The sequence below is a fragment of the Caloenas nicobarica genome, chromosome 3 (assembly GCF_036013445.1).
Source record: "Caloenas nicobarica isolate bCalNic1 chromosome 3, bCalNic1.hap1, whole genome shotgun sequence".
Taxonomy (NCBI): Eukaryota; Metazoa; Chordata; class Aves; order Columbiformes; family Columbidae; genus Caloenas; species Caloenas nicobarica.
The window spans coordinates 21536131-21561050 of record NC_088247.1 but is presented as its reverse complement, the minus strand read 5'-3'; the positions used below and the strand labels follow the sequence as shown (position 1 = coordinate 21561050).

Sequence of the window (24920 nt, the reverse complement as noted above, 5' to 3'; positions counted from 1 at the left end):
TGTAAAACCTAACTGGAAACATTACTCAGAAAAGAACTGTACAAAAATGAGGATAGAATAGTGCCTTGTGTAACATGATCAGCACATGAATGAGTTTATTGGAAATGTAAACACAGAAAGGGACTGTCAGAGAGGGCGTCTGATGAGCAATTCAAACTGATGAATAACTGTGGAAGCAGTTCAGACTTCCTCCTCACCAGTGAGAAAAACAGTGATGTAAGAGGTTGGGTTGACAGGAAGGAGTAAGAGCAGCATTCCCCTTGGCTTGCTCAGCTCTGCCTGCCTCTGTGCATGACTCTAAATCTTGGCTCTGGTTGGTTTGGCACTGTCTTATGTTGATCATCTCCTGATGAATAATCACATGTTTTTGTGGGTAACTGTTGACGATTGCTACCCTCTGGGTTTTGCTGCAGGCAAAGAACACAAAATTGGTGCTCCCGTGGGGCTCTTGATTATTAAAGCGAGCTGTGAAACCCAAACAATCAAAGCTCTCAGGTCTTCTTAATCATGTTGATTGCTGAGGCAGCCCAACTCCCCTACAAATGCATAAACTAATTTTACAGCTTTTGCGTGATTTCAGGAATTAGCCTGATTCCTGGAGGTGGATATTTGCAACTCACTTTGATCTGGAGGTTGTTTTTCTCTGATACTGTTTATTTTTCTTGTATATCACCAGTTTTATATGCAAACAATCGAAATTCTCAACACATTTTGACACGGAGTCCTCCGTGGACCAAACTGCCTGTTACACCGTTGACTACAGATGAGCTAGATAGTCCTTTCGAAGCTCATTTCGCAATGTTCCACTTAAGTGAACTGGTCCCCTTTAGTCCTGCAGGGTAAATCTAGGATAAAGATGGCCCAATAACTAAACCTCCCCAAAATTTGGAGGCATCTCTTTGCAGAGTAAAGCTAAGCTCTTTATTTGCTTATTTGTCTGCTGTTGACCTAGACTGTTCTTTATCAAAAGCCCTTGGAGATACTAAGTACTTTTACAGTTCTGTGTTCAGAATGCACCAACATCCACAAAAGACCTGAAAAAGCCTTTTTACAGATACTATATCTTTGCAGTTTCTTTCCAACACCTATTTACTACATAGACATGAATCAAAAGAGAAGCAGTGAATCAGTAAACTGTGGGTTTTAAAAGGTCATTTTCACCAGACAGTCCAAGAACAGGAGCTTGCAAATCCTTATTTATGGAAGAAATCCACTGGACTTCATAAAATGTGGCACAAAGGTTTTACATGTGGCCCCAGGATATTCACAGGCTGTGCTGGCTCCCTCCTCTCTAAGGCAGCAATACCAGGGAAGGCTTCTATGGGAGATTAACCTGCATAGAAAGGGCATCCAAAAATTATCTCCCCTTTCCGGACCTGCTTTGTACCTTACACTGACACAGGTCAACAAGGGCTTGTGTGGGGAAGGCTACATGTCAATGATGATAAAGTTGCTTGTAGGTTTTTGTGGAAGAGCTTAATCTGCACAGTGAGCATCAGTTAGCTCAACCTCCAGTTGCGTTCAAGTGCCGGCAGGTGAAACACTTGTGTCTGAGCAGGTTAGACCACACCAAAATGATAGTTATGCAACTGGAGTGCACTGGTCTCTAGTAAAAGCTCACTGTATGCAACCATTATTTCTGCTGTTTTCTTCACAAAATACATGCACAAGGAATTAGCATCATATATCGAGCTCTTCCTATGGAATCCAGTCAAACAACAGCTTGTTATAATATTCTGGAGATAACGTTTTTGCCAAGCAGAACTTCAAACTCCCTGCCGCTTTGGATGCTGGCTGTGATGAATGTGGTATTGCCTGCAGCATACTGTAGTTTTTGACAGGGAGTAAACCCAAATATAATACTGAAGTCTGGAAGAAAATACTACCCTCCAGAAATAAGCTACATTTTCAGCCATATTCTGGAGCAAAAAATATCAGGATACTGTGGAACAGCTGTAGCCTCATACATTTCAAATTTACTGATACCAAGAGCTAACAGTTACCATGAGTGCCATCTCCTTACGAGACTCCCTACCCAAGCTCTCAGCCAGGGGCCTGGGTATGGCCCAGGGAAGCATTGTCCTTTCAGATGCTCACAGCCTAATATCAGCCTCACAGAGATATTAATTCCATAATGCAATCGTGGCTTTAAAATAATTGTAGCCCAATAGAGACAGCAAAGTAAAAGTATACTTTTTCAAGAAAAAAACATTAACTGTCAGAGCGGTATTTTTATTTGTATGCATTCAATAGTACAAAGATTATTTTATAGTTATACAAACATAGCAACTTAGAAACGTCCATACCAGATCTGACCAGTACTCCATTTCAAAGGATGCAAAAGCAGGTGCAAGAAACTTCACAGGAGGCAATGACAGGACAACCTGCTCCCAGTAGAAAGTTTCTGCTTAATAACCATCAATATAATGTTTGGCTGATTTCACAAAACACAAAGGCTCACATCCCTTAGAAAAGTAATATATATGTATTATAGAACAATTTGTATTTCTTACTTATAGATTTCTGTACAGTAATATTTACAATATATTGCAAGGATTACAGTCTCTATCTCATACCCTTATTGCAAATGCTTGCTTGCAGGCCATAAAAACCAGACTTTGTACCTCTCACCTGTTACACTACAGCCACGGACATTGCCCCGTGTCACAGCATTGGAGCACCTGGAAACCCTTGGGTGTAAATAGCAGTGAGCACTGCCCGCTTGCACTCTGTTTAACTATTTTAGTTTACGTAGTTCTAGTCAAACAAAATCGTTCAATTTATGACTTGCCTTTGTCCTCAGCCCCAGTTTTAGGTTACCCAAAAGACTGGAAACCCAGTTCAGTTGCTAAAACTTGTGTTCACGCTGCAATGGCCCATTTTACTGCGGTTTATCACTAGGGTTGAAAAATCCTACCCCTTCCAAAGCTTGTGATTTATAATGAAAATTTGGGGCAAAGAGATAAGTAGTGACTAACATTAGCAAGTTCTTCTCATTTTGAGGGATATGATTGAAAGACCCAGCAAAAGGAAGGAAAAGCCTTTACATGTAACAGTAACAGGAGCTGAATGAAGCCAAGAGCTCCTCCTCTTTGGAAAAAATACTGAATTACCCATTCCCAAGATGTATAGAGAAAGAAGGATTGCCATTGCTCTGGCACACCGGGAAAGGTAGGTTATTAGCTTACCCGGAAGGTATTATTAAATAAAGAGAATCTATAGTTTATCAGGGAGAGATCTTAGATAGCTCCACATCATCTCTGAAGTAAAGGATACCTGGGAGAGCCTGGGGTTCCTATCAGAGTTTGAACAAAGCCAGGGAAATTTTGCCTGCCACATATCAGCGTGGAAAGTCACCACAACCCCACTGAACTGTTCCAAAAGACAAAAAGGGGGATTAAAAAAATACTCAGGATGGCACCAGCTCTGATTTCACTAACCTCTGCCATAAAACCTTCATTGATTTTGAGAAAGGCTGATGTTCAGTACTTTCGAGTAAATTAAACATATTACTTCCTAACGTCGAAAACTCACGACCAATGCATCTTTCATCTTACCTTTTGAGAGCTGCTCAACTAAAACAACAAAAACAAACAGAAGCTTGAAAATGAAACAAAAAATTTCCTTGGAAACAAAACAAAATAATTCTCCTGTGGCAGGGCACAAAAGAATTTTCCTACACTCTGAGCTGTCTACAGTCATCCATCCATATTTTCAAAGAAAAGCAGTCCTTAGCTCTGACAAATGCATATAAATATTTATGCAGTACAGCACCTTGCAAAGCGAGCATGAAAAGAACAGATATGTCAGGTTGCATTCCTGAATAATAAACCTAGACTGTGTCCCTTAAAAACCTGCACGTTAAGTGCATAAATCTTATCATATTAGCAGCATCTTGGGTTGGAGTTTTCTGAGAATCATCCTTTAATAATAATAATAATGTAACAAATACACATGGAAATTTCATTATTTAATGAAAATATGCCCATGTATTACCTTCCCTCTAAATTTGCAGAAGTTCACTCATGCAAACTATTCAGTTTTCTCCCAAGCGGAAAGCACGTCCAACAATTATTTTATCTGGAATTGTTATCTACCTATTTCAACAACTTCAGACATGTAGGCCTTAGTACATAACATTGGAAAATTATGACAAATGCCCTGCATTCCCAAACTGTTGCTGTAATTGAGAACTAACCATCCAGGGACTGTTAAGCACATTTAAAACATATGGAAATGCAACCGTGACGATCTCGTTGTGAATGTAACTGATATCAACTAAACCGCTTGCTGAGCACTTCCAGGGCAACTCTTCCAGTGCACAGCGTTGGCGTATGTTAAAATAGGCAACCTCTCCTCCTACCAACGTTTTATTGAAACCTCGACACTCACCCTCAGCCTTTCCGCTCCTCCAGATGCATTTACTGAGTAGCAAACACTTGAGAAACGCAGCTCAAGTGCTCACTTGAGCTCGGCATCCACCCGGCCCCGCCGGCAGCTGTTCTGGGCCGGGAGAGGCAGCGGCGGCAGCTGCGGCGGTGCAGGCAGGAGGAACGCGGAGAATGAGGCTGGTGTTCCTGGAGTCCTCACGCTGCAGGTCTGGCGGCCAGGTAAGCTGCACACCAGGACACCACACTCACGGTAACAAAAGTAAACTTCTAACCTCTGCAGGACCCTCAGTCAAGTCACTGTTATGCCAGCAGGGCAGCTACACAGATGGGCATTGATGCCACTGAAAGGGGAACTGGCTTTGGCTTTGATTGGTGGGGGGAGGTTGCATTTTTTTGTGGTTTCCCATGTTCACAAAGAAACACTTCGGTGCAAGACATTTTCTAGTGAGCAATGACAGATTGGGATAAATGTTTGAGGCACAGCCAGCAAATTCCATCAGTTATTGCAGAGGCTTCACTCACCACTCTGATGATACCAAGCACTTTTTATCAGCTTTTAAAACACATTTAGCTCCGCCAGCCCAAATGAAGCGTTTTATTGATGATACTGAGTAAGGTGCTGTCTACACTGGGTATCTCACCCCATCAGGACATTTACCTGGCACGGCTGTGCCCTAACGTGCCTTCTTGCCTTGCAGCACAGGGACGCCATCCTGCACAGCCCAAGCACAGCCCTACTCCAGACCTGTGCCAGGGAAGTGTGGCCTCACATAGCCTGGCATGCAGCTTCCTCATGAGATTCTGTAAGCCCACTGTTCACTCACAGTGCATAAAATTAAAGGTGTTAAACCACAGGCTGCCAAACCCTGCAATGTTTGCAATGTCAGAGTCAAAGACATGTTGCAAACAAAGTGGAGGAGCCTGTGAGGTAAATGTGAATTGTCCCGTTCTGCAGCAAGGTGGTATCAATGTAAAACCCTCCCTCATTTTTGACTACTTGTTTCTTGGAATCATGCTCCTGAAAATATTTTGGGCAGGGTTTTAAAGGCTATTCCTCCCCACTGGCTGAGCAAACTGTGTGACAGAACAAACTAGATGGATACAAGGTATTGCAATTTGGCCTGAATACCCTTAGAGAAAAAAAGGCTTGGCAGGAATTTAGCTTACCACATGTTTGCCAGGTATCCCAGATAAAGCTGCCACAGTTAGTCCTCACCAGCCAAGCAAATACCATCTAATGATGTCAGGATGAGCCCTAGTCAAACAGCCCTGGTAAGACAGAGCCTTTGAACGCCTGGGTGGAGCTTCCCTGCCTGCAAGGAAACGCCTGACCCAGAGGTCATTGCCACTTCGTTCCCACTTTCTCCCTCCACTCCTGTTGACAAATTCATTGCTGGAAGGAGACGAGTGCACAACACAGACCTTCTGTCATAGCCTGGATTGGCATCCTGGGGCAGTGAGTTGATGCTGAATAATATCGTGGATGGCAGCTGCTGCCGCGCATCGCTCTTCCAGGAGCTTTCGTTTCCCACTGCCTCACTGGGGCACAGTTCGCCATCTCCACTTGTTACCACGCTCTTGGACATCCCTGCGCTTGTGACAAGAGTGAGGCTGCCAGGGGACAGGGACGAGGGTAGGAGGCAACAATAAAATACTAAACTTGGACAAAGTAGTCGTGAGCCAGATGATGGAAGAGTTTCTTCCTGTGTCTGGTTTTGTTCAACTTCTAAGTCGAGGATTCTGAAGAAAGAGGAAAAAAAAGTGTTGTTTATTATTTATCACATCAGACAAGCACAAGGTGATACTCTAAAGCTTTTATTCAGCTACTTATGGCTATCGCCAACATAGTAAATTCCCCTTCCAGGAGATTTCCACTTGAATAATGAACATCCATTTAAGAATACTGCTGAAACTCAAGGCTGCACAATCTTGATTTAGCCCAGGAAGGAGGACGCAGAGTAAACCCTCTTCTCAGAGTCAAGCAGGACTGACAGCAAGAGGAACTGAACTGCAGAGGTGAGTCTCGGCAATGTCCCACCAAGAAGCAGCAATGCTCGTCTTGCTGAGGACCTTGGTTTTCTGAAGCTCACAACCTGCACTCTGCAATCATCACTCTGATTAAATGTGTTATGAGACCTGATCCTTCAAACAGCTGTTTTATCTACATGGTGCCCCACCAGTTCCCGGAGAGCTCATGAAAAATTAAATGGAGAACATCAAATATGAATGGGATGATCACTAGCCCATAAAAGCCCCGCAGTTCTTGAAAGGTTTTACTTGCAATGAACACTCGATTTTGGAAAACAACCTTCTGCCTCTTTTTCTGAAGAAGGTGCAACAATTTTCTAGCCTCCGTGTAAAAGGAGGAGCCTTCAAGTATGTGCCTGGGAATGCCAGGGAGAGCACATCACTCTCCCGTGCAGCAGGCTTCCCCTAGCACACAGGAGTCCTCTGCCCATTAATAACCAGTAAGCAAACTAAACAGAGACAAATACGTGGATATAGTGAAAACACACACGTCTGACTTGATGATGCATTGTCAGAGAAAGTGTAGAATTGAAAGATGAACATTTGATCAGAGCTACAGGACTCATCTTGCAATCATGTGGTGATAACAACCCCCAGCTTAAATCCTGCCTGGTAAATGTAATATTTAACTTATGGTAACTCTTGATGACTCTTGTCCTTTATTCTGGGTGCTGTGTACAGGTATTTTTAGCTGACCTTTCTGAACTTTCTGGATCTGTGGCCAAATGGTAAGTACATTCTCAGTTTTCAGAAACTACCCTGTAAGCAATCATAACCCTGCTGCTGAGGTCTATCAGCTAAGAGTCAGCCCTAGTATGCTTAAAATTAGGTTTATAATATGGACCCTACAGATCAGTGTTTCCTAGGCTGCCAAAAATTTTGCTGCCAAAGGAAACAGCTGCCTGTGTAAAGCACTCCCTTGTTCTAGGTATTAAAATTATTGCAGAATGAACACAGACTTGAATAAATTTGCTGTTTACTTCATGGAGGTCTTTTCATCACCCTGTTAGGCTATGTGCTATGAACATTCATTTTGACTTAGATGTCAAATTAAAAAAATTGACTAAGCCATGTGAAGTTACATTGGTTCAGCTCTTGGAAAAGAGCTTCCCCCCTCTTGCCCTTGCCTTTGCCCTGGTGAAGCAGCTCCTCTGCAGACTGCGCGTTCCCTGGGGTGGTCACCAGCATCTCCTGTCTCAGTTTCAGCGCTGGACACGCTGTGTAAATGGATGGGGAAAGGGCCAACAGGTCTCTCCTGAGCAAGCTCTGCAGCGATGACCACGGTTCTGACCCTGGACTCTAACCCCAGCAAGGGCATTCAGGAGCAAACAGGCTATTATTTTGCTTTTCTTAATGGAAACATGGTTGTTTGTGTTTTTTTTTTTTTTTATGTGGCTCCTGCTTGCGGTGAAATCTGCCTCCCAAGCTCTGTGTTTAGCAAAGCCAGCAGCTGCAACGAGCTCCACAAACTGCCACCTGCATCATTTTGTTTTGTGTATCTCCCTGGCCTTTTATCACAGAAGGATGAGCAAGGAGAAACTATTAGCTCAGGAGAACCCTTTCTTCTCTCTAAGGTAATTTGGGAAAGGATCTGTCACATAATAACACTTCTTTAAGTTGTCAGCCGGATACCTGACAACCATTCTTATCTACAAGGGCTTGAAATGTTTGCGTGAAAATGGCTCTCTCTCCCTTTCCTCTCCCTCGACTTGCGGGAAGAAAATAGGCTTTTGAGAAAAATTCAAATTTTAAAAGCGATCCAAATTTCACATAATGAAAACCAATTTCAAGTAAGTAAATGGATTTTTTGCATTATATAGATTAAAGAAATTGGGAATGACAGCCCCACATCCACGTAGGAAAGAGGCTCGAGCACTACATTTCTCCACGTTCATAAGGCCCACACGCTCTATCAACAACTGTGTCTACACTAAATGATGTTCTTCTCATGCACCAATTATGACCTGTCAGAAAATATACATGTAATCCTTCATATGAAGACCTACTCATGCAATTTTTAAATACAACACTGTAAGCTGCGGTACTTATCCTAAGGGCTTCATGTATTAGAAGGAGAAAACACTGTTATCTACTAGATCATCAATTCTAAAGGCCCCACAAATATAGATCTTTATCAGACTTGATGCAAAATTAAGACCACTTTTATTAAAATCACGGTATCACCTTCTACCTGGCCTGAATTTTTTCTGCTTCTGTCTGTGAAGTAACTGATTTCCAAGCCTAGATGCCACACGTTTATATGTATTATCTTTAGTTCAAAACAGTGAAGTACCCTTCTAACCAAGGCAAACCGCACAACTGATTTTCAGCTACCGGTGCCAAACTGCACAGCAAAACCCACTGCACAGGAGCCAAATCCACTAGAGTCAAACAGGACAGAAAACTTAAAACCTGTGAAATGCTGAGGGGTCACCTGGAGCAAACTTTCATGGTCCAAACAGAAAGCTGGGGGGGGAATGAACACTGCTAGCAAGGAGCACTGACTTGGTTTTGCTTTCCTGATCCTTGGGGGTGCCTATGCATAAGGGCAAGGGAGAAAGAGTGAAGGGGACCAAGGAGGGGAAAACCGTAGCAGTACAGTATAAATACAGCGTACTCCTAATTAGTAACAGTTTCAGCAGTATAGTGGAAATACTGCACACTCCTAATTAGTGATAGTATCAGTTCAGTCTGTTGTCTAAGCAACTGTAATTAAGAGTTGAATACTTTTCTAAGTTTTTTTCTAGCATTTAATACAGCAGAAATTAGAGAAAACAAGCTATTTACAAAGCAGGAATCTGAAAGGACAGACATCCCTCATAGACATTGATGCTTTAATTTCATGTGGGGGGTCTGATCTAAATTTGGCAAGCTTTATGCATTTGTTTGTATTTTGTTTTTTGTAACAACACGGATTTCTGCTTTGCAAAAAGGCCACGCTGGAACACATAGTATACAAAATACATTTTCCTTATGCTCTTCATGAAAAGACTAAAATAAACTAAGAAAAGCCAACCGCTTGCTAAAGAGGAAAGAGAAATACATAAATTGATAGGGCGAGGCTTCACACACACCTTGAGATCGCCAGGCTGCAATGCATGCTGAGAGAAGCCATCATACCAGTTCCTGGATCACCTTGTTGTTCTCCTTGGCTTTCTTGCATGTGTACAGCCACTTGATTATCCGAGCGTTGCGCTCGATCACGGAGGTGCTGCTCGGGACCTGCTCCGTGAGTTCATCCTCCAGCAGCCCCTCATCCCCGCTGTGCCTCGTGAAGTCGCTCTCGGATGTGGCCACGCTGATGCTGCGGATCTTGAAGGAGACGTTGTCAGATACCACAGAGAAGTTCTCTCTCCCGAGATCCTCGATGACCTCCTGCTCGAGGCCACAGTACTTGAAAAATGTATCAAACTCGGAGAAGGACTTGGAGTAGCGAGAGCTGATGTCCGACTGGGAGCGATGGAGACCTCTCCTCTTCACCTCCTTCCCCTCCTCAGGAGGTACACTCAGTTTTGAGGGTCTCTCATGCTCTTTTGTACATACCCCTTGGGCTTCGGTGCTCACAGCGATGGTTTGCTCCGTTCCACGGTTGCTCGGCTCGCAGTCACTGTCTTTTGCTGAGAGAGGCTCTTTGCTCTCGGTGGCTGCGGTGTCCTCCATGACTCTGGGCATCTCAGGGGAAGCCAACTGCTTCTCCTTTACAGACCCTTGGAAGATCCTCCTCACCAAGCTCCCCCGTGGGCTGTCCTGACTTTGACCTCTCCCAAACTCACATTTCTGGCGGTAAATCACCAGGGAATCCGGCCGCATCTGCCTCCTGGGCGTGCTGCGCCTGGCTATGGGGGGGCCGTGCTGCAGGGGGGCACGGCAGGAGTACACAGCCTTGGCCAGCTCCAGGGGCTTTGCCCCCTTCCCTCTGCCCAAGTCCCTGCTGATTTTTTTGCTCTCCACCGAGCAGGTCTCGCTGCTGCTCTCTGAGGCTGAGCTAAGCACGATGACGGGTTCCTGCTTGGTGCTGATGACCTGCTGGCTTTTTACGTACTTGGCCTTATCGGCTGCCAGCCTCTCCACGGCACTTTTCCTGCCCGGGCTGCCGGCCTCCATCTGCCTGCGGAGGTACTCGGGCCCCTTGTTGAGGAGTCGCAGGGTGAGGGACGAGTGGAGGTCGGAGATGGCGTGCATTCTCACGGCCCGGGAGAGTTCAGTTGGCATAGCAGTTGCAGGGACGCGGCTCCCGCTTCCAGTCCTGGGAGGGAAGGAGAAAAAAAAAAAAAAAAAAAAAAGAAGAGGAAAAAGGAAAAAAAAAAAAAAAGAAGAAAAAAAAAAGAAAAAAAAAAAGCGGGGGGGGGGGGGAGAGAAAATCCCGCTCGCCGAGCTGCCCCGCGCGCACCCGCCGCTGCCGTCCCGTCGGGGCTCCGCGTGTGCGCGCTGCCGCCCGCCCCGCGCCCGCCCGCGGCAGCGCCCGCCCCGCCGGCCGGGACAGCCAATCCCGCCGCCGCGCTCGTCACTCCCGGCGCGGGGAGCGGCCCCGGTGCGGGGAGCGGCCCCGGTGCGGGGAGCGGTCGGGCTTGTGCCGGAGCCGCCTCCGCGGGGTGAGCGGCGGCTCCGGCGGACTGCGAGCGTCCGCTGCCGGGCCACCTGCCTTTCCAAGGTGCGGCGCCCCGCATGTTTAAGTACCTGGACGTACCGAGTGCGGTGCTAAAAGGCATTTCTGCCGCTGTAATTTTTGGGAAAAGCTTCAAATGTACAGCTGGAGAGCGTGACTTGTCCAGTTTTGGAGCTCTCGGTACAGGAAAGACGTGGACCTGCTGGAGAGAGTCCAGAGGAGGCCACAAAAATGATCAGAGGGCTGGAACACTCCTCTTATGAGGACAGGCTGAGAGAGTTGGGGTTGTTCAGCCTGGAGAAGGCTTTGGTGAGACCTTAGTGCAGCCTTTCGGTGCTTAAAGGATGAGGACAGACTTTTTAGCAGGGCCTGTTACAATATGAGAAGGAGTAATGGTTTTAAACTGAAAGAGAGGAGATTCAGGTTAGACATGAGGATTAAATTTTTTACAGTAAGGGTGGTGAAAACACTGGCACAGGTTGCCCAGAGAGGCATGTCCCATCCCTGGAGACATTCAAGGCCAGGCTGGATGGGGCTCTGAGCAACCTGATCCAGTTGAAGATGTCCCTGCTCACTGTTGGGGGTTGGACTAGGTGATCTTTGAAAGTCCCTTCCAGCCCAAACTAATCTATGATTCTATGGCACGCGGTGGCTGATGCCACCTCATAGACAGCAGCTGCTGTGCCCCCAGCTGCTGCCAGCAGCATCCCACCCTTCCCAGGGCACCAGCAACAGCAGGAAGACATTTGTCGGTGGCCCACAGCTGTGCTGCGGAGGTGCGCATGTAGAGTGTAATGGAATGGCATAAATCTGAATTGCATGTTGTGTTTGCCCTTCAGAAAACACAGGGCAGATTTCCAAAGTGGCAGAATTCCTGTCTGGGGCTGGCAATTCTGAACAGGCAGGATGGAGCCATTGGCTGTAATTTAGACACCTAAGTCATAGGTAATGACCCGGGGCAGTCTGAGCATCTACCTTTCTAACTTTACTCGTGATCTCATGTGAGATGCGCCTTCCCTGGGGTCACTAATAACTAAATTACAGATAACTTTTCTCCTTATAAAGAAAACAAAAGCTAGTTTATATCTACAAGGTTTTTCACACACAGGGTTGTTTGTTGTTGTTTTTATTTTGTTTTATTTTTTAATTATTATTTGTCTGTTATTTCTGTGTAATTATAATACCAGAATGTATTTGTGGTGATTGACTCATACTTGTTCTTTACAATTGCTAAATTGTGATGAATGTGACCAAGGGAGAAGTGGGCTAAAGGCTTCCCTGTCCTCTTTATGAAGTTTCAGGGTACACCACTTTGCTATTGGTAACAATTTGCTCATAGCTGTGTGGCTGGAGAAATAAAATACTAGGCATCATTAGTGTGTAGAAAGTGTATGTCAAATGTTGGGTACGCATCCCCCTCTGCACCTGCTGGAGGCAGATGGTGGGTGCCTGGGTACCTCTGGTGCATGGAGCTGCTTTATTTTGGGGTGGGAAAGCAACAGCTTTTGTGCTTATAGATCCCTCCAAGAGTGAGGCTACCCAGACTGAGCCCTGCTGTGATGGCTGCACCCAGACACTGTGTTGCCACCAAATGGTCGAGCCATGTGAGTGGCACCAGCGTTATCCTCGTTCAGGTGTAAGAGAGTACAGAGTGCTGAAGTATGACCTGAGCAGCTGGGCTTTCAGTGGAGCTGCACTCTTCTGGAAGCATGCCCACCTTTTGTGTGGATGTTTCCACGGTTTCTGTGTGCTACCAGAACCATGCTGTGGTTCATAGAACCACAGAATCATAGAATAGTTTGGACTGGAAGGGACCTTTAGAAGTCATCTAGTCCAACCTGCCCCCCACACCCCCGCAATGAGCAGGGACATCTTCAACTGGATCATGTTTCTCAGAGCCCTGTCCAGCCTGGCCTTGAATGTCTCCAGGGATGGGGCATCTACCACCTCTCTGGAAAACCTGTGCCAGTGTTTCACCACCCTCGTTGTAAAAAATTTCATCCTTGTATCTAGTCTGCATATTTTCTCATTTAATTTAAACACGTTGGGTTTTAATAAGCTTGGGTTATTGCCCAGGGGACTGTGGAAGACATGGTCCAACTTTCTGAACAGACTGCAGAGCACTGTATTCTCATTTTTGAGTGTTATGAGCATGGAGTGATTTCGTCTTTGCCCTCAAAACAAAGTGGATTCTCCAGTCATGCTGAAAGTATCGGCCACATTTCAGCCTACTGCCCTGGACAAGCCCAGCAGACTTGGGAGAGAGATTCTTGCTGTGACAAGGGAAGGGTTAAAAGCAACCCTGGGGTAAGAGTTTGGGCTAGCTCTTCAATGAAGACCTGCTCAGAAACACAGAACAGAAATACTCTCTTGCCGACATGATTCTACAGTTGGTTTTCCCCTTAGTTTTGCATCCTCTTTGTTCCTAGACATGTAGGTCTAACTCCACAAGCCCCTTAACACATACTTTTACCTGTTTGCAGCAAGGATCCCATATGGGGTCCTTGCTTGAATCAGGACTGAAACTCATGATGTCCTTTGTGATCCCTTAGAGTGAAATCCTTGTGGATACATAGAATGGGCATATTTTTCCACAAAAAGATTTTTTTCCTTCTACAGATATAAAGGTAGAGCTTACCAAAATAAAAATGTCCTCAAAAACTAATCGATAATAATAAAAGTGTAAGTGCAGTTAATTACCAGGGAATCCTTAATGGAAGGCTGGGCTTATAGAGAAGGGTAATTTCTTCTGACAATGACTCTTAGCAATAAGACAATAGATGTGATGAATTTAGTGAGGAGATTGTTTCATTCCCATCCCTGTATTGACAAATTTGGCTTAATTTTTTCCTTGGAGTTCTGTGACACTGTATAATGTAACAACATACATTCATATTCCTCCATGCATTTTAATTTGTGTTTGTTCCAATTTTTGTACCTTGTATCTCTGAGCTTTAAGAACTTACAACAAAATCTCAGATGTGATTTGTTTGCATTCATTTGAAATAATGAGAAGAATGAATATACATGAGCATAAGTAAGGGATCTTATTAAGCAACTCCAGTGCATTGCTATATTAAAGCTATTTATTCACTCCTTGCTACATGCAAAAGCCACTAGGAAGAGCAGATGTGTATTTTTGTCACAGGACAACAGATTTTTGTTTAGAGTTGATACACAAAACCAACTGAAAATTATTTACTGTTTTGGCTGCAAAATGTTTTTTAAACATGAAAATTTTAATTTCACTTAAAATCATCTAGGTTTTGAAAGCATGCCTGAAAGACAAACCCAGAAACTTTCAGAGGAATATTTTTCACTTTCAACTGATTTATTCCCCCTCTCACTGAGAAAGGAAAAAGGGAGTCTTGATTTTCCACAAAGTGCATGTCAGAAGAAATTTCTCATGAAAAATCACAACAGCCCTTTTCAGCTGACTTTCTTGATATGTGAGATGCTTCTCCCTGTGAATCCTGGGTGATGACAATGACATTTGAAGTGGGAGAAGAGTCTTCCCAGGGTCAGAAAACACTGTGAGCAACAAAATTTGTCTCCCTTTTGATAAAGTTCTTTAATATAGCATCTGCACAGTCATGTGATATTTTAAATATATTTAGGTCAGGTATTTAAGAACTTAAACACCTTTAAGTTTAAAATATATTTATATTATTTGAAATATGTTTATATATGTGTTGGAATTAGCTCTTATATTTATGGATACTCTGTTAAAATGTTCAAAGAAGAGACAGCCACTGCATTTCTTCTTTCTGGAAACCAGAGTGCAATTTAGTGTATTGTAAGAGCTCCAAGCAAGCAAGATTTGCTCCTGGCCCAGCACGGGCTTGCAGACAATAAAATGGAAGAATCAAGGGGCACAGCAGCACTCGTCCCTCAGCCTGTCAGCTGGCATTGGTCTCTCTCTGGCAGCGAAGCATTAAACAAAGGTAAGAGAAGCAAATCATGCACACACTAAGCCTTTAAACCCTAAGCGTTTAAAGTTATCACAAAACACAAAACAGCTGATTTTTTGTCTTTTTATGTAGGGTGAGACAAACCACTTCTCACTCTATTTATATTAATAAGAGATGTGTCTGGGGCACATTTTTCTGCTGCTGGCAGCTGGAATTCCAGGAAAGCTGCAGCAACGTGACTGCAGGTAAAAAGTATAATGTGTGCAAAGCTCAGGTCATTGCTGTCTACTGCTCCCACCCCACTCCCTGTGTCAGTGTCACTCCTTTGATTTCTAGTAGTCAAAGGGCAGAAACAAAGCCATGGCAGTGGGAGGGAAAAAGCAAGGAGAAGAGAGGGTGGTTTGTTCAGGCTGGAGGAGACTAAGAGGAGGCCTCATCATGGTCTACAGCTTCCTCACAAGGGGAGGAGGAGGGGCAGGTGCTGATCTCTCTGGCAACCTATAACAGAATCTGAGGGAATGGCAGGAAGATGTGCCAGGGGAGGTTTAGGTTGGATATCAGGAAAAGGTTCTTCACGCAGAGGGTGGTGGAGCACTGGGACAGGCTCCCCAGGGAGGTGTCACGGCCCCAAGCCTGACAGTGTTCAAGGAGAGACTGGACAAGGCCCTCAGACACATGGTGTGAACTGTGGGGTTGTCATACGCAGGGACAGGAGTTGGACTCGATGATCCTTGTGCATCTCTTCCAACTCAAGACATTCTGTGATGAAAGAAGGGATATCTCAGGTCCTAACAGTAGTGGGACACTTCCATCTTGGAAACCCCAGCACAGCTGTGTCCCAGGGCTGAGGTCTCTCCTCACAGCAGCTCTTGGGGGCCTGGGCTCATTGATTGCCTGAAGAGCAGGAGCAGCCCGGATCAGAAGGTGGCTGATCCCTCTGTGACATACTGAGCAGTGCCACCGGGTGTCCTTTTTTCTGCACTCAGGTGACGTAAAGGAGCCATAGAGCGGAAATGAACAGTTTCAAATTAGATGTCCCCAGTGTTGAAATTTCAGGCCCTTCGACATGATCCAGTGAGGGTCATGATTCACCCTCAGGTTCAAACAATGGAAGATATAGACATGCCTGCACATCTTCAGGCAGGAGTTTAGGACTTGAGGCTTGAGCACTGTACAGCCAAGATTTCAGCAGAGGCAGACCCCCATCACTTCAGTGTCCTCTTTTAGCCTCTCCCACCACTGCCAGACTGCTCAGCATCCTTTCCCACTCCTGCAATTCTTGGTCATTTGCTTCATTAAATAACTTGGCATCTTAGTCAGAAAACATGTTCCTCCTAAAATGAATCCAGCTTGTTCACAATTGTCACTAGTGGCCTTTATTTTTTAGTAGAATTATTTTGTAAACTCCATATGTACTGCTTTCCAAATTGAAGAGCCATCATGGATCTCAACAAGACTGTGTAATTTACACCACAGTGATTCATGTGAACGTATGGGGAGCCTTACTAAAACAAACAGCAGAACAAAAGTGATGGAATAACACAATGAGAGCAAGAAATAAAAGGGAAGACAAATGCAACATACATTACACCAGGCAATGCAAATGGGGAAGGTGCAAACTGTGGCAGGCTCCCTTCCCCTCTCATGTCCTTTTGTCCCTGCAGTACATCTGAGCCTACACTAACTCCTTTTTTTCATACACCTCTGACATACCTAATGCAGTTGAAAATAAAAAATCCAACTCAAGTTTAGTACCAAACATATTTAACCGTGTGTTAAAATGTTGAGGTTGAATATTTTGATTTAAAAAGACTGATCTATTTAACATGTTGTTAGAGGGGTCAAATTCCATGAATAATGTATAAAAGGATGGGAATGAGACAAAGTTTTCACAATAAAATACAGCTATGATGCTGTAGAGGAAATAAATGAGTTAACTCCCAGAACAACTCTGCTTGGTCCAGGAAGAGATCCTTTGAATTTTGAATTGAAATCCTTTATGAATGAATATAAGTTACATGTGTTAAAATAAACTTTGCATTCAATAAAAGGTTCTTACTCTTGCTTCTGTCATGCATAAGTTGGATAAATGTTCCCACAGTCTTCCCCCATAGCCACAGTCATAACTTAGAGTTCTAAAACTGCATCTCTTGGTGGTTGCAAAACCCTTTACAAATTAACCAAACTCATATGTGGTCACTTCACCCAACACATGGATGGATCAGGACACTTCTTGAAGTACTTTATGCATTTATAGGCAGCACTACTGCCATCTCTCTCACTCATCTGCATGTTTATCTACACAGTTTTCGTCTGGGGAAGCACTGTTAGCCTAGTTTCATATTTGGTCATGAAAAAGCCCTTTCACCTAATCTAAGGCTAAAATTCATGAAGCTGTACAGATCTCTGTCATTTTAGGGAACTTCAAGAATTTTTGTGTCACTGAGATCCTCAAAACTCTCTTCTGCGGTTTCATTGCCCTCTATATGCCTAAAATAATCAGTGCAAAGTTTCTGCTGTTACAGTGCCAAGGCATTATATGTCTACCCATGGCTACAAGGACCATCATATGCCTCTTGTGCTCAAGAAGCTGAGAGATGTAGCACATGCTTACATCCCATGGATTCCTCTGCTTATTCTCACACATGGGCTCTCTCAGAGGGCACATGCCCGATTAGGAAGCATATGAAAGTTTGCTGGTTAATGGACTTCCGATGGAGGATTACCTGTTGTCTGTTATGTATAATTTATATCATGCTGGTTGGGCTACTCACCTGGCAAGTGTCTGAGGCCATTTTCCCCTCCCAGATTTGGAGCGAAGGTTTGAAATCGGATTTGAGGCTTCCCAACATGGTATCTGTAATATGGGTGCTGTAGTTCATTGTCATTCAGATTCTACTGCTGCAAATGGTTTTATTTTGTTTGACTAATGATAAATTTACTGATGATAGCAGGCAGAAGATATTAATTCTATAACCCAGGGTCTGTGTACTTAGGAAGTGGGGGATATCCTGTGAATTTTTAGTTACCCTTGAAAACTGGAAGGATTTAAACAGGGTAGGTTGAAAAAGTCTCACCTTCAACGGTGGTCAAGGTGTTCTCTGGAGATGTGGGTTCAAATCACAATATGGTATCTAAAAACGTCAGCTTTATAACATATATATATATAAAATATATATATAACATACATATAACAGCTGCAGGCTGTTATAAGCTCTCCAAGTCTCATTTTCTGTGATAAAGTCTCAAATTTAGACATCAAACAACAGGATAATATTCATATTTGAAAATCCTAATTATACATAGGAACTGAGCTAACTTCAGTGTAGTCTTCAGACATTTAAACATGTCCTACAAGCTTATGCAGATGTTGCCTCACTCAGACACTGACTTCTGGAAATCCTATCCCTCATTTATCTTATTCATTTTCTATATAATATATTAAATGTTTTATAGCAAGTTGTAATTCACTAAGCCCAAAATATTTCTACGAAGGCAAAAACTTTGACGTGTTTTCCTTGAGAAGATGGTCATGGGAGTCTTGGCACTGCAGCATTTTCTACCATAGCTGAGCATAGGTCTACTTCTTTGTTCTGGCAGGAGAGACCCATAAAAGACCATAGTGATCTCCGAGCTGGCAGCAGACGTGCTCTACTTTTTCAGTATCTGTGAAGCTCCAGCAGTGTTTGGAGTAGGGCAGCTTCTCAAAATCTGGCTGGTTGTAAGAAAGATGGCAATACACACAAAAAATCACTGCTCATCATCAAGCTCTTTTTAAATGTAACTGAATAAACTTGCCCAACTCTATCTATCATGGACGCAGCTCCTAATGTTTAAAGAAATGCATCTACCAGTCAAACACCAAAACACTCCAGATATCACCTGCAGAGCACAGTGCCAGAACTTGTGAGGTATGAACATACGTAACATATGAAGCCTCTCATCTTCTAAGGTTTTAATAATAATTAGGATGCAATTGTGATTGCTGCTTTCCTAACAATTTCTTGTGTCTATGAAATACTTAGTCTGAAGATACAGTTAGTGGTCCCTCAGCCTTCATTAGGAGTGGATGCAAATTTCACCCTCCTTACGTAATCTATGAAGAACTGACTGAAGACAATGTTTTTTTCTGTGCTTCCTATGTATTTAGATCTGGAAGAGATCTCGCATGATGTCTCTAGCACAGTTACTGGCCAGTGACAGTCTGCATGCTGCCTTTCCACAGAAGGAGCTAGTGCTCCTCACTTCTAAGATGCGTGGTAGTTTTCTAAGTTTTTCAAGAGCGTTAAGGCTTTCCCATACCCCTTAGCATATGGGTCAGTTCTTGATGGACATGTGTAGTTAAAGGAGACTGCTGGAGTATGGCTACCTAAGGGCTCCAAAGGGTGACTGCTTTTTACTGCTGTAGGTATAAGAAATATGCAAATCTAGGAAAACAGATAAATGTGCTTATACGTATTACTACAGCTTGTTTGCTTCCCCCTTCTAGGTATTTCCAGGGCATATTGAGTTCTCTGACTTAAGAGCTCCTTTTTGGAGTTTAGATGGGAAACATGAACTAATTTATCAAGACAGTTCCCCTGCCAAGAACAGAACTTTGCATTTAATAATTATCAGTCACTACATCTCTGAAGGCATGTTGGTTTCTCCTGTTACTTTCAAAAGGGCTTTTGTTCCATTAAGCCATAAAAGACAAATATCTTCTGAGGTTAAAAGGGAGCCTGCAGTCTGATCTGTCTGTACGTATAGGGGATACATAGGCTATATTTTCTTTGCCTAACTTGGGGAGTTAGCACAAGAAAATGACTATTCCCAGCTACCTTGTTTGGCTAACAAGAGAGTTAAATAGTGTAGATGTAGTCAAATCACATTTATTTTAATCTCAGGGCCAGGAAATAAGTCTGAACCCACAGATGCAACTCTGAGTCCTCAGTATAAATTTAATTCATTAACTGTTTGACCTTCTCTAGACATTCACTGTAACACGCAACAGGTTTATACATATACTAATTTGAGTTTGAGTCTATTTGGTAATTTTCGGCTTTGGTTTAGGCAGATGAATAGACTTCCACTATGGAGCTGTGCTTTAACTGAGCTTGGGAACATCTGTGTTGTAATTGGGTTCTCTGACGCAGTTGTTTACATTGTGAAATCAGGCCATGTCCGACAAAGCTCACAAATGCCCTGCCCTTTGTATTTCAGAGTCCTAAATGCACCCCAGCATCACCTGAGCCCTGCATAACAACAGAAGAGTGTTCCCAATACTCTTGATTTACAGGAAATTTGCCTTGGAAGTGATAACAGATCTCTTCTAATCTGATTGACTCTGAAGATTAAATAACATCTTGGATAATGAGAGTAAAATGGCTTTGCTGTTCTGTATAATTATGTCAATTCCAAAGCTATACAAAACAAATAAACATAAGCCCCGGTATTCAAGCCTCGTTAGGTTTATGTTGCAACAGCTATGTTAAACAAAATTACAGATTCAGTCAGATCTTACCATGCTGCTGTTGTGGCAACTGCTCTGGACAGGACCACACAGTAATTCATACTGCAGGGCTTTTCTGGGAACCAATGGTCCAGATTTCTTCAACAAACAGCTCCACTCCACCCTGCAAACTTTAACTCAGGTACTAGCAAGGTGTTCAACCCCAGCTTAAGCTGGGATATGTCCGCTTCTGGCTGCTGGACTGCAAGAATTTCCACACCACTCCTGTTTCCTTGCCTGAGAAAGAAGATTCAACCAGGAATTCACCTGTGAGCAAATACTCTTCTACTTATTTCTTGTCATTTTCTATCTTTGCAAGTACAGCTGGTACAGCAGCCTTATTTATGGCATCTTCTCCATAACCCAACCTATGTGTTTAAGACTTTCTAAGATATCTTTCATTGAGAAAAATAAAAAGGGAAAAACTGCCTGGTTTTCTAAAGTAGATACCCAAGGCTTCGGGGGTTTTACTATAGTCTGGTGGTGAGCTAGATCGAGGGATGGATTATGACCTGATGGGTATAAGGAGGCTGGGGAGGAAAGGTGAGCACTTGTCCCCTTGTTCCCACACTGGCTTCACTTTGGGAGCCTCTAGCCACTGTCCTCTAGGGCAGGCATGTCCCCTCAGACAGATTTCACCCCTGGAGCCCCTCTGGAGGGCTGCACAGACAGGGCTGGCCCAAGTCTGGCTCCTTCTGCCCTCCATCTCCTCTACCCTACGCCCTTGGACAGGCAACATGTGGTCTCCAGAATGGGTAGTTCACCTTGGTGGACCAAGTACGACCCCCAGTTTTCAGATGTTTTGGACTAAATGACCCCTGTCCAGCTCACACAAATGGTAATTTTGTCTCAGGAGAAGCACAAGAGTCTGGAGCAGAATGGCACAGGGTGGCTGTAGATTGCCTGTAGGTGTAGTGTGAGTAGGGGTGGTCTGTGTTCACTCACCAGTGTCCCCTCCACCTTGGTCACTGGGGTCAGCCCAGGGCCCTGAAGGACTCGACCGTGTGGGTGTAGCCCATGAGTATGCTTTGGCTTGGAGAGGGGAATCAGTGGAGGTGGCCCAGGTCATAGGATCACAGGGAAGTTCATGCTGGAAGCAGCCTCAGGAGGTCTCTACTCCAACCTCCTGCTCCAAGCAGGGTCAGTTGTGAGATCAGAGCAGGTTATGGCCTAGAAATAAAAATAGTGTTGCAAGGAAGGATTATATAAAGACCAGTCAGATTTTGCAGAACAAGAGGAACAAGGCAAACAAAAAATAGCTGATAACTTGATTTTCTTGAAGCCCTATCTAATTTCCATTTTTTCTGTGATCCACTTGTTTAATTTTTCTATATAGATTTTAGACTTCTGATTTGTATGTTAAAATGGTCTGTACATTACCTAGAACATCTTTAGACATCGTATAAAGAAATTATAGCAATATTAAAATCAACTGACTTATAAAGAAATGTGATATGCTATTTGTTTACAGTCTACAGTAATTATTTACCCCCGCTGAATGTCAGCCTTCACTGGAGAGAAAAATAACCTCTGTTTATTGTTCTTCGGCTTTCAATAGAAAGTCTCTATTATTTTGGTACCACCTGGACTTAGAGGGAGAGCTGTAATGTAGGCCTAATATAACTCATTTCTTGTTATTAAAAGTTAAAGAGTAACTGCAGATAGTAGTTACAAAATGACTTTAAAATTCTCTGTAGAAAATAGCCTTCCTTACCACATTTACTGACACCCTCCAGAAAACCTCCTCTCCCCCCCCGAAAAATACCACTTAAAAATATTTTAATGATTAAACTGTATTTTTTTGCCTTTCACATCATAAGAAAAAGTTTAATTATTCCATTGATGTTTTCATGATCCGTGTCCAACTTCTTATGGAAGTGAAGAAAGTAAGAATTAATACACAATCTCAAATGATGCAGTATGTTGTAGAAAAAAGTTTAGCTGAAATACTTAGTCCTTTGGTTTAAGACTAGTACTAAGCAATGAATGAACAGGTAATCCTCTTTATTAGCATTCTGGATTATCAGGAAAAAAATATTCCTAGAACCTCATAATTATTAGTTTTTCTAATCCAAGGTTTTGCACAGCATGTGTGTGGTTCTCCCAGTGACCGCAGTTACAGCGCAAATTTGGTCCTTCCAATTTTGTAGCAGGGAGCGTCATGCCCAGACCAAACTAAAGTGCTTTGCCAAAAGTGGGAGATGCTGTGCAAATGAGCACTGACACACCTGGTCATGCAAAATTGGAGTCTCCTGTTGAGTCTCCTGATGTCTCTGTGAACTGTGGGCATTCAGCACCTTGTGTGGTCAGCCCTGATGCATGGTTGGGGCTGATGGGGTAGCACTTGGATTAGCATCGTCTCCCTGAGCTAACCTCCCCTGAGAATGGAAGAGCAAAGTCCAAACATTGCAGATATTTTGCTGAATGGGGACATATCTCTCTCTGGGGGAGGAGTGGGGACCTGAGGAGAGAAGGGCCCGTGCATGTGCCCGCTGGGGCCCCTGCAAATCCAGCACTATCTCTGGCTTCGTGTGCTTCTTTGTGGGGCTTGGAACTGCCCTTGATCTGATTTCAGCAGAGCCAACATTTGCTGAACCATTTGTGAATCACTTGATGCTTGCACAGACTTGTAGAGAACACCAAAATCATCTGCCAGACCACAATGTTCCCGGCTTTTTTCCCTTCCTTCTTGAGCCTGCTGCTTCAGCCAACTTAAATTATATGGCAAGAGTGAGAAGATAGGCTACAGAAGGGGAAAAATTACAGTGTCTCCTCCTTACAGATTTTCACGCAAAAATGAAGACTTTTGGTGGGATATATCATTGAATGCTGTTAAGTTATAAACAGCTCAAGTCCATGCTGGCTTCAGTCAGAGATAAGGACATGCAGCACCAGGCAAGTTTGTTTGCTCAGAGATATGATCACTCAAGAAATAAAAAGAACTTGTGTCATGTCAAGCTAGCCAAAGACGTCAGTGCTCATAGAACCTTTACAAAGGCTTTTGGAAGGAGATGAATACTGTAAAGGGCTTAACTTATCACTTAACTAATTGTAATTATTTTATTTTAAAATTATTTAAGATAAATGAATTGTTAAATTATATTTAATCTTTATTTAACGTTTTTAGAAGCTTAAAAGTATTGTAGATGAAGTATACACACATTGATTTACTATTGTCTTACTTAGAGAGAGGTTTTTATTTTGAAAATATTATCTAGGCATTGCTAAGGCTGAATATCTAAATTGATATGGCATATCAAAGAGCTGGGTTGCATCTCTAAGCTTTAATGTCAATGCTCTGCCTTTTACGCTTTTTTACTATTCTTTGAAAAGGCTGAGATTATACATTGGTCTCTAAGTTGCCCTATATATTTTTTAAAGGATTTTAGGGATTGAAAAGGGGTGATCAGCAAGAATGTCAGCTGGCAAAAATCAACTTTCCATACTGCTGCACAGAGTATGGGAAAAAAAAAAAAAAAGACAAAAAATCTTTCCTTTTCCAAGCAAAGAAGACAGATAACAGGCAGTGTTTTCAATGAACACTTAAATCCTTTTACACATAATTTGAAGTGGTGACACTTCCAAATCTTCTGCTAGCAGAGCTGTGATCTAGTGTGGGTCTCATGTTTCTAATCGGTGTGTATAAATACAGCACTAATGAAACTCCCCACTTTGGGGAGGGCATCGCACGAAGGCTGTGATCCATAGCAATCCCCCCTCACCTTCCAAATAGGGCTTACGATCACCAAAGCCAGCACTGGCCTCTGCACTGAAAAATGAATTTTCTTCCACATGAATATGAATTTTCCTTCCATTTGAAACCAGGCTGCCCCTTTACATGAAATATTTCTGTTCTGTCTGGCGCTGAGGGTCTAATCAACAGCCCTGACGCACCCTGCACCGGTTTGAAGCCTGGCCCATGACCACTGTTTACGCAGCACAGAGTTCTTTGTGGCTCAACATGAGAAATTACAGCAGTGCCTGTGGAAAAGGGGGCTGCGTTCACTAGCACAACAACAGCAAGGTTTTGCTTTCTTTGCCAGCAACACATTACTATTCATCCCTGGTTTAGCCCTGTGTGGCTTGAGGTAAGGAGTATTAGATTATTGGCAAAATCATTGGACTACAGCTTTCTGCTGGGGAAGGCTGAAATGCATTTACTGACAGACGTGGTAGGAATGTTGTTTTATCTCTGCCAGAGCACATCAGTCCCACTGTCCATCTTCCCCCTTCCCTTCTCCCTCTCAGCTCTTCTGCTCAGTTATCGCCCTCCCTCTCCTCACACCATCACTCCCTCGCCACTGTTTTTGGCCTCCCCTATCACACTTGTGCTAATTAGGGCCTGATGAGAGGTGTTTGCCTTCCCTTCTGTGCTTATGGCTCCCCAGCTGGGGCCCTGGCTCGCTTATCCCTTTCCGTGTCTCTGGGCTGTTCCCGGAGCAGAGCAGATGCTCCCCCGTGGAGAGCAGCTGGCCGCTATCACTGCCATGTCA

At 43.6% G+C, this 24920-nt stretch overlaps 1 protein-coding gene across 1 annotated transcript; it reads right to left on the bottom strand.

The window, feature by feature from the left end:
- Positions 1-5519: 5519 nt before the first annotated feature.
- Positions 5520-10631, bottom strand: FAM110C (family with sequence similarity 110 member C). Its single transcript, XM_065632512.1, has 2 exons — positions 9494-10631; positions 5520-6131 (listed from the first exon to the last, which is right to left on the bottom strand). Exon 1 carries the CDS (start codon positions 10629-10631, stop codon positions 9534-9536), a length of 1098 nt encoding a protein of 365 aa, XP_065488584.1. The 3' UTR covers positions 5520-6131; positions 9494-9533.
- Between the last annotated feature and the right edge of the window lie 14289 nt (positions 10632-24920).

Excerpts from the sequence above, each read along its gene's own strand:
- FAM110C (XM_065632512.1), bottom strand. The coding sequence starts at position 10,631 with ATGCCAACTGAACTCTCCCGGGCCGTGAGAATGCACGCCATCTCCGAC.